Genomic DNA, 10,339 nt, shown 5'->3' with positions numbered 1-10,339 from the left:
TTTGCACTTACCCAGAAAATTAAGCCCATACTCTGTACAGTCCTATCACTCATTTTAATCAGTGATTTTACTCTTAGCACCTACTCCTCAGATGATCTCATTACTCACTTTCAAATAAGGAAAATAGTCATACAGACATTAGTTAACTTGTATGATCTCATGTAACCAATTCATCATGACTGTAGAGTGGCATCCCAAACTTTGGAAATACCCAAGCTTCTATTTTTGAGTTGACAGGCCTCTGTGGAAGACTCATTATCTGGTATGGTAGAGGACCTGAAATGGCTGCCACCTAAAGGCCAAGACTGCCCCTCCAGTGCCTCTGAAGCCTGAGGCAGAGGTCAGCCAACAACACAGGAACACTTGGTTGGCCACATCAGGTTCAGGACTGTACTTTGGATGAGCCCTGAGACCTGGATGAACAGAGGTCTCTTGAATTCTTGTGAAGGTGAGCACGAACACTTAGACTTGGGTAGAATAATGGATCTTTTGGATGCAAGTCTTTCTTTTTTATTTATCTTTGCTATGTTCATATTTTATGTCAATAAAAAAGGTACCCTACTTTACAACTTCTAGTCTCTCTGTGTGTTAAAGTGATTGCCAGTGTATACACACTAGAGTTACTAGAACAATACATTTTGTCACATTTTGTTAAATATTAAATATTTTTGTATTAATATCTTTTTACTAATTCACTTTACACTCTGTTTTTTTTTTGCCCCCTGACACCCATATTCTTTCCCCAATATTGCTGGCTGATTCTTTTCTGAAGGAATATGGGGCAGCTATCTCAGGTCATCCCTTCTCCTACCAAAGCTAAGTGACCCTGTCCTGGAGAAAGGTTCTGCAGGTGCTGGTAATGAATGACTTCTGCTTGGCTTTCTTCTTGCTCCACTTGGCTGGCTTTGAGCAGTTCTTGCAGAACTGTCCTTGAACTTGGTACTTCATCCTGATGGTCCATATGAAGCACTTGTTTTATTAATGTTCTTGAGAGTATTTTTCCTTCAAACCTACTCCCACTAGTATACTAACAATGACAAAGGAAATGAGATATGAGACATCTATTCCAGGAGTTTCCAATTGTTCTCAGACCAGCAGTAGAGAAATCCACAAAGCTGGCAAAGGTAAGTGAGGTCACACAGGTACCTTAGAGCATACTGCTGTTTTCCTGCTGCTTTCCTAAGGAATGTTCTAGAGGATTATCATATCTAGACTCCCATAGATTCGTGTGCACTGGACACCAAAGGGCTCAACATACTTTGCTTTTGTCACTCAGCTTCCTCAAGTATAAAACGTCCCCCAATTTAGAGGGATTTGAAGGTATAAATAAGTCCCAGTGGATAGAGGTTCCTCAAAAAATGTGTAAGAACAAAGAACTGCTTTAGAATCAGAGAGACCAAATGCTTACCAAGAGCAAAGTCATAGCTCAATAAATAAGAAAATCTGAGTAATAAGCCATCAAGTGAAAACTGAAAGTTGCAGGCCATTCACCAGTAAGGTTGGTACATGGCCTTCAAGTAGATCTATGTGGGAATATCTGAGGAACCTCCATATTGATTTCCATAGTTGTCATAGCAGTTTGCAGTCCTACCAGAAATGGAAGAATGTTCCTGTTTCTTTAAATTCTGACCATGTGTTTTCACAGAAGTTTTTGATCTTAGCATTCTTCACTAGAAAGTATACTCCTGGACACCAACCTCAGGGTCATTTTGGTTTTATTCCCTGAAGATTAAGGATGTTGCAGACTTCTTCAGTGCTCTCAGCCATTCAAGATTCATTGTGAATTTTTTGTGTAGTTCTATACCCCATTTTTAGATGGTGTTCTTAGCTCTTATGGTGGTTAGCTACTTGAATTCTTTATATATTTTGTATATTAGCCGTGCATTGGATGGGGAGTTGGTAAACATTATTTCCGAATATATACCTTGCCAATTTGTCCTATTGGCTATGCCCTTTGTCTTACAGAAGCTTTTCAGTTTCTTGTGGCCCATTTATAAATTTTGATGTTAGAACCTGAGCTATTGGAGTTCGTTTATGATATTTATCCCCATTCCCATGAGTTTGAGGCTCTTTCCTGCTTTCTCTTCCATTAGATTCAGTGGGGATTTGGCTGCACTGATGAATCTGCCTTTAGTTTTAGCTTCAATAGCTGCTTGGCTGGACTTTTTGGTCCTTGAGTTCATAAGCCTTCTGCTTTGGTGTGGAAATTCTGGTGTTGCTTGAGACCATTCTGATCATCACCCCTAAAAGAGAGAGAGCCTTGCATATTATCAGGTTTATTCTGGCCAAAATGCAGAAGAGTATATTTCTCTTGTCCTATTATGAAAGGACAGCTGACTATCTTTCTGATGCTTATTTTCTGGATGGAAAGACTTCCTATGCAATAGGTCTGCAGTGTCAAAGACATATAGGTTAAAATACTCATAGATGTTTTTTGTTTCACCACTCAACCAAGGCATACTATGCTTTCTTTTCTCTCTTCTCTCTTCTTTCTCCTCTCTTCTTTCTCCTCTCTCCTCCCTCCTCCCTTCTCCCTTCTTCCCTTCTCCCTTCCTTTATTCTCATTCTCTCTCTCTCTCTCTCTCTCTCTCTCTCTCTCTCTCTCTCTCTCTCTCTCTCTCTCTCTTCCTCTATCTCCCTTTCTCCCTCTCTCCTGATGGAGCCTAAACTTTGATGGCCTGATTTCTCCTATTCAGAGAGAAAATCAAAAGATTCCTTGGAGATTCCTGTGGAGAAAAGGGATTTTCTGGGACTTCCTGCCATTCTCTCTGTGAGGGAGTGAAATTAAGTTAATTAGATACATTTGGATACATATTAATTTATTTAGCGTTATTCTGGCTAAGTCTTGAGCCTAAAGGAGATACTTGCTAGCATAGTAAGTTTCTTGGTTTTCTTTCTTGCTAGCTTTGGAATATAGTCCAGTGTTAGTGAATATAGGCATAATTTAAATTTTAGCACAAAAAGTATTTGGGGAATTGGGTGCGGTGCTGCACACCTGTATTCACAACAACTAGGTGAGGAAAGAGGGCCCAGATTGGGGAGCCAGCATAAGCTACATATTGGGACTCTGGATCCAGAGACAGAAGAAAAAAATGGGGGCTGGGATGTAGATCTGGGACAGAGCATATGCCAGTGCAAGGCTTGCCCTAGCATCACTAAAGTAAATAAGTAAGTAGAATCAAAGTGTTTTGCTGTTGAGAATGGGCGATTAGAAGATATTTAGCAAAGCAGTCCTTAATCTTGGGTGGGAGTGGGTAGCAGATAGGTAGTTAGAATTCGAGCTCAGTTTAAAAATGTGGGAGTATTTACAAAATACCTTAAGTGGAGAGAGGCTTGACTATACATCATTGCCTAAAATTGGTATTTATTTTCAAATGGTTCTGTACCTGTTGGCATTAACTGATGGCAGTATACCAATTAATAGTCCAGAATTAATGGACACTTAGAAAGAGAAGTGTTTCAAAGCAAAAAGGCCACAATACAAGCTAGAGGTTGTACAGTTCCCCTTACTGCCTGGATGGTGAGTCTTTGGCCTTGTGGGCTAGGACCACAGAAGTTCCTGTAATCGACAGCACTGTTGCTCACGGAATGTTTTGTTATCGGCCTAACAACTAAGAAAATTGACCCAGGGCAAACTTTTTGAATGTTAAGTTCTGACTACGGAACACATAGTGATTGCAGAATTGGGTCCATATTGCTGCCAGGGCAGCCTTCCAGTCTGTGCTGGTTCCATCTGTAGTCCTTTGGTTCTGGACTGATCAGGAACATGAGCCCTGCACCATGGCTTCTCAAGTACCCACTCATGGTTTTCAAGATATGACACATAACTCTTAAGTTCTATCACAATTGAAGGTAAAACCGTAGGACATGGGATTAGACACTTTAAGTGACTCATGATTCTGCTTGTGAGCAATTGATTAGTTCAAAATACCTGTAAGTAGTAATAGAGTGTTCATAAAGTTTTAATCATCTTTGGCTTATGTCTCTTGTACTTTGGGGGTGATGGTATGGCACCTTATTAAGAAGAAAACTGACTGGGGGTTCAGCTTTACTCCTTTCTGTATAACCCTGACTGTAGCATCTATAAACTGTATGGCCAAGACTCTTTCTTGCTTTTGTTTGTTTGTTTGTTTGTTGGTTTGTTTGTTTGTTTGTTTGAAACAAGATCTTGCTGTGTAGCCCTTTCGGGCCTGTTACAATTTAGCCCAGACTGGCTTCCAGCTCTTGGGAGCACTCATATCTTAAACTCCAACATGCAAGCTTTCAACAAGATTAGTGATATGTTCTACATGGAAGTTTTATTGTATAGCCCAGGCTGGCTTCACATTTCAGAGGCTTGCTGGCATCTGCCTCTGGAATTCTGCAACCAAAGGTGTGTACTACAATGGCTCACCAATGAAGATCTCAAAGTAACAGTAATAAAAGGGAATTCGTGAGCAGCAGGGGAGAAATTATTTGAAAATCTAAAACACTAAAGAAAGTCAAGGAACTTTTTATAAACCAAATAAGACAATATGCCATGTATTTGAAACGGTAGTAGCCATTTCGAGAAATAGAGTTTGATGCTGGAGACCTGCCATAAATTCCAAGTCAGATTGGGCCTGAGGTATGCTAGGGGACTCCCTCAAAACAAAGAAACAAACTGAACAAAGAAAAGGCAAGTGCATGTCCCTTAGGTCAGAGAACCACTGTGAAAGCTTTTAACTAGGAAAAGCAGTTAGTAGGTCAGAAACTATTTTAAATTGGGGATTCCTTGAAAGTTTCTCAGAAGCAATGGGCTTCCACCAGGCTTTTCCCCTGAGCTGCCTTTAGTGGGAAATGAGGCAGCTTTCCTTTCTTTGCCTACACAGTATTTTCAGCCATCCTGGGTTTCCTCTACAGCTGCAGATGCTGTTGAGTTGCAGTCATTTACTTAGCAGGAACCAGCTTAGACTGGCTTTGCTTTTCAAAGTTACAGGCCTTAGGAGCTGGCTACTGAATTCTGTGTTGATCAGAGCGGGCTGCAAGGCTAGGTTTTTATAAGTAATGGATACCTGAACTTTGAGGAATTAATTGCCTGGCTCCTGGATGTGAAGCTGTGCAATGTGTGTCTAAGCAATCATCATCCTTTCAAAGAGTAAGAAATGGAACCCGTCTTCTTTCCCAAATAGGCATGGGCCTTAGACCACCTTTCACTTCAGTCACCCTTGACTGGATTCTGGGAAATGTTGCTATATAAAACCTGAAAGTTTAATGTGTAAGTTGAAATACAGGATAGCTGCCAAAGTGACCTTTCACTATATAGAGTCTGGGGAAGAGAACATTAGAATCATAATCACATTTTGGTCCCAGCTTGTGCCCTCTGTCTTCTTTACATTAAAAGGAAAAGTCTGAACTGTGTTAGGCCTTTTACTAGGGGTCTTTGTCTTGACTTGTCTGTGACCAAATAGTCAGACTAAGACAAAGGTCAATAAAAGGGCATTGTTTTGGTTTTGGCTGTGTATGGGCCTTCTGTACTTTAGGCACTGATCTGGATCTCCAACCAAGGCCATTTAATGCTATTGTTTCTTAGAAAGTTCTCGGCAGTGTGTACTTGTAGTTACAGAAGTTCATATTATAGGGCCAGAAGGACTTTTGAAGTCCATTTTACCCCATGTTTTCCCTCGCTAAAGGGAATAACTGAAGCACAAGAGAGGCTGTCTCTGTGTTTGAGAAACATGGCAGCACTCTCTTGCTGAATGACCTAAAGGGATTTCATGTTTTCAGTGTAGTTAAAATCTCTTAGAGCTGGCAGGGGATCATTGCTGGGCTTAAGGTTGCACCTGAAACCTGAAAGAATCAAAACCCCAAATCTTAGTTTCCAGGAATTTTCAAGGTCAAGGCTAAGTGACAAACTAAAGGAGGAACCTGAAGGGCTAAAAGAATTGATCTACTGAAGAGAGCACCCCCCCCCAAGTCAGTAGAGAATTCACCATTGGAAAATCACTAACAGCACTGTGAAGTTTTCTAAGGTGGACAGCAGGAAGCCTGTGCTTTTCCTACCCTCTCCCTCAGCCCCTCTTCCCCACCTGTGTAGGATTTTGAGGTCGAATGTGCATTGTGCACTGCTGCTGCAAGGTAGCTCTTCCCTGTGGCTGTGCTGAAGCAGCTGGCCAGGGAAGCCTGGGAGCTGAGGCTCCAGCCTGTGGATTCTCTTTCCTCAGACTTTAGTCTGCACCAGGGAGTGGTGTTCTCTCCTGTGGATGTGTGTATATATATTCTTTACTTTATACTTTGTTCACGTAGTTCTGTGCATTCTTCCAGGCATTCTGGATGGGCGCTTTAGCCTAGACATTTATTTCGGCATATTGTCATCTTGGGCTGCATGCCTGTCCTCTCTTGTTTCTGTGTCCTCACCATGCCCTTCCCAGCTTCCTGTTAGCCAAAGGGAATCACTCTTTCTGAACCAAAAGCTCTCAGAGCAGAGCTGAACCTCCCAGAAAATGCTCTTCTCTACCTAATGTGCCAGATGGGGGTGGGCCCGAAGCTAAACAGCACTGTAGAGGTGGCCTAAAGGACCGGAACCCCCAGGCAGAGGTGGGAGGTAAGGTCCTAGCAATGGTGCTGAGTGAGGGTCCGTAAGACCCAGTTCTTCTCCTGTGCAGAGGGAACTTTTACTTAGCTGGAATGGTACCTTGTGGTCCGAGCATGTGGAGGGATTCGGGGTTCAGAGTGCACCCCAGAACATAGGAGATAGCTCCATGTCCCCCTTTCCCTCAGGAGCCTTCTCCTCACTCCTGCTGCCTAGAACAAGGGGAGGAGGATCTCCACTGCCTGGCCTGCTGCATCATGCCCCTGCCTATCTCTAAACTCCATTTCCTCTGAGCCCTCCAGACCCTAGGAGGAGTGAGAGGGAGGTCCTTCGAGGCGTATCTCAACATCTGTCATCTCATTCTGGTGTTGGTCATATCCTGGGTCAGCAACACCAGAACATCCCAAGGCTAGGTGCCCAGGCGTGAAGTGCACAGAGGACCCAAGAGGTCTAGGCAGGGGAGGCTTGTGATCCAGGGTCCCGGGTCCAGGGTGCTGCGCAGAGGGGATCGCGGAAGATGGTGCTAGCTAGGGGCAGGGCTCAAACTTTCAGGCAGAGCCCAGCAGCTGACCACAGCCCCTGGGGCACTGCTGTGTCCCTGCAGGAATCAGAGAGGATGCCTGGGCCTGCAGCCAGCACCACCCTCAGGGCTTCCCAGGAGGAGCTGTCCCTGGGGCCAGTGTGGTTTGCCCCACTGCTGCAGGACCTGGAGAGGATTCATCCTACAGTGAATTGGAACAGGAGGGGCCCCAGAAGCTGATCCATAAAGTGTCCACCTCTGAACAGATGGGGACCAAGGTAAGGCTCGGCCGTGGACCTGTGAGAGGGCTGTGGGCAGAGGGAATGCTCTGGGAGATCCCTGGAAGTGGTATCCAGAAGAGTGGTGCAGGGGGGCGGGGGGGGGGGGCTGCCTGGATGGGGCGTGGCCTGGCGCAGAGGACTGGAAGGTGCTCTAGGGATTCCTGAGGTGGGTTGAAGAGATAGCTACGGTGTGTTCTGGAACACTTGTCTAGCCATCATAGCAAGCATCTTGAAGCACAGTTAGAGCTTGGTGGCGAGATGCCACCTAGGAAACTTAAAGGGAGTTTGGTTGTTCACCCATGAGCTGCATGCTATGGAAGCCCTGCTGGAAGCTGTATTCTGCCAGCCACTGTGCTTTCCCACCCACAGCAAGCTGAGCAGCTTGAGTCTCTCAGTCAGTTTCCCTGGTGTGCTGTGCCCACAGGCTGCCCAGGCTTCTGTGTTGCAGGTTCCCTCAAAGTGTAGGGCTCAGACATCCATGGTGGTTCATCACAAATTAATTTCTTTAGGGTATTTCAGGGTGTGGTAGTGCTTTTGTGGCATTTTTGTGCTGATTAGTCTCAAAGTTGAGCTTTCCTTTAATAATGAAGGCAGAGGCTACTGGATGTTAAGGGACTTAGATATTTTAACATTCTTCTTAGTTTAGAAGTCTTCAACACCTAGACTGTCGTTAGTGGAGGAGTTAAAGCAAGATTTTGAGGAGGGAAATGATTAAATTAGTGGATGCTCCCTCTAGTAACAGATTTGCAAAAGCAATTCATCTACAGTCATTTCATGACAATTAGCTGCCTAAGGCTTATGGGAGTCTTACATGGAAACAATTTGGATTAGTGTTTGTTTGAGCATGTGCTGGCATCTAAAATTCAGTAGATGTATACATGACAATGACTTCAGTTACCAGAGTCAAAGGTTGCTTCAGCCATGTTTACTCAGACATCTTGGAACTACTGTTTAATGGAGACGGATTTGAAGTTCATAGCATTTGTAATTTTTCTGAATTTCGATGTTTTGAAAACTAAAGCTAACCATACTTTTAACTTGTGAAAAATTTTTCAAAACAAAACAAAACAAAAACAAAAATAAACAAACCAAAAGACACAAAACCCTGGCCAGACAGTGGTGGCACAAGCCTTTAATCCCAACACTCCTGAGGCAGAGGCAGGCAGATTTCTGAGTTCAAGACTGGTCTACAAAGGTTGTTCCAAGACAGCCAGCACTATGCAGAGAAACCCCGTTTCATAAAAAACAAAACAAAACAAAACGAACAAACAAACCTGAAGTAGTGAATTAAAGAGAAAAATGGCAGGTTTCAAAAATGGCACATCATATACTTATATGCAATGGTCAAAATTCCATGCCTATTAATATCAATATCGGCTAGTAAGATTCATGCCATTTGAAAAAAAATTAGGGATGGCATAAATTGAACTGAGGAAGTAAGATTGAACAAAAAATTTGATAGAGGGCACTATTAAGTTGTTGGCTTAATGAACATGAAAGATTGTAATGTTTAATTTTTGGATAAAGCATGTTTATGACGGCTACAATAAATCTAAGAAAATGTTTTTGTTTGTTTGTTTTTGTTTTGTTGTTGTTGTGGTTTTTCGAGACAGCGTTTCTCTGTATAGCCCTGGCTGTCCAGGAACTCACTTTGTAGACCAGGCTCTCCTCAAACTCAGAAATCTGCCTGCCTCTGACTCCTGAGTGCTGGGATTAAAGGTGTTTGGGTTTGTTGGTTTTTTTTTTTTTTTGTTTTTTTTTTTTTTTGGACTTTCTGACAAACATTTGCCACGATTATGGCTAATTAACAAGTTTTGGGATACTGCTTCTGATATTCATATCAGAATATCAGGAAATCTGCATTTTATACTGGCTCATATGTCAGTATTTATAAAAAATGGTTTTGTGTTCAAACATCTGAAGTCACAGTAATAAGTTGCTAAGACTAATGGACCTCTGGCTCACGGCCCACCTCTTGCAGTCCAGGCTGTAACTTGTGATGTGGTGCCCATCACTGTGGCATTCCAGGCTGTAACTTGTGCTGTTGTGCCCATCATGGTGGCTCTTAGCTCACATACTGCTCCTGAGGGGAGAAGGTGAGGTCTGTGGAGGAGGTAATTTAAGTAGAGCTACTAAAGGTAACAGTGGGTTCCTAGTCTTTGGGAAATATCCAGGTAAGAAGAGAAGCACCCTTAGGAGAATGAAGATATTTCCTCATCTTCTCCCTAGGAGTATAAGGTGAGAGAGGCTTGAATAGAGGCGCAGGCCCCAGATTTGGCTAAGGCTTAGTTGGTTTTGAGGCCACACTAACAGTGTTTTCTCAGTCATCCTGAAGATGCATCAAGACCCTCTAAGTATGACGGGTTAGGATTACTAATAGTGCGTTTAGTTCTGCATTCACACACTTATACATACTACATGCTTACATATAGATGTGTAAATGTGCTCCTGATCGAGTTGTGTAGGTAGGTGTATGGCCCACAGGTGAGTGTGTTGTTCATAGAACTTGAAAATATTTGAGTGGAGGAGCAAGGACTCGGACTGTAAGGTGCTTGCTGTGTAAGTGGAGGAACTGAGGCGCATCCCCAATACTCATGTGTCTTTGTTGCCTTTTTGTTGCTGTGATAAAAATACCTTGACCAGGAGAGCTTATAGAAGATTGTTTTGGGGCTTTTACTTCCAGAAGCATAAGAGGTCATCCTGATGTGGAGGCATGGCTGCATGAGGCAGGCATAGCAGTAGAAGCAGGAAGCTGCAGCATGATGCACTGAAGGCCTGGAACAGAGAGAGCCAACTGAGAGCAGTGTGAAGCTTTAAATTCCCAGACCCTGCCCCCTCCCCCAGTGAGGTACTTCCTCCAGAAAGAAACTCCTAATTCCTTCCCAAATAATGCCACTGACTGAGGACCAAGTGTTTACATTCCATAGACTGGGGGCATGCTTGTGTGGAGTGGGGGTAGGGAGGGGTCAGGGGCAGTCATTCTTATTA

General features: G+C 43.4%; 1 protein-coding gene across 4 annotated transcripts in view; it reads left to right on the top strand.

Moving 5' to 3' along the window:
• Positions 1–220: 220 nt before the first annotated feature.
• Gm32966 (predicted gene, 32966) overlaps positions 221–10,339 on the top strand; it is a 172,925-nt gene continuing 162,806 nt past the window's right edge. For all 4 annotated transcript variants that reach the window (XR_003950938.1, XR_383047.4, XM_017316312.2 and 1 more), the window contains exons 1-2: positions 221–448; positions 7,155–7,348. Coding sequence is in view for 2 of the 4 variants with exons in the window: in XM_017316312.2 (XP_017171801.1) it covers positions 400–448; positions 7,155–7,348 (243 nt within the window). In the remaining 2 variants the exon portion in view is untranslated. The remainder of the gene's footprint in view (positions 449–7,154; positions 7,349–10,339) is intronic.

Source organism: Mus musculus, chromosome 14, assembly GCF_000001635.26.
Source record: "Mus musculus strain C57BL/6J chromosome 14, GRCm38.p6 C57BL/6J".
NCBI lineage: Eukaryota > Metazoa > Chordata > Mammalia > Rodentia > Muridae > Mus > Mus musculus.
Note: the sequence above shows the minus strand (reverse complement) of the source record. Positions and strands in the feature narration are given on the sequence as shown.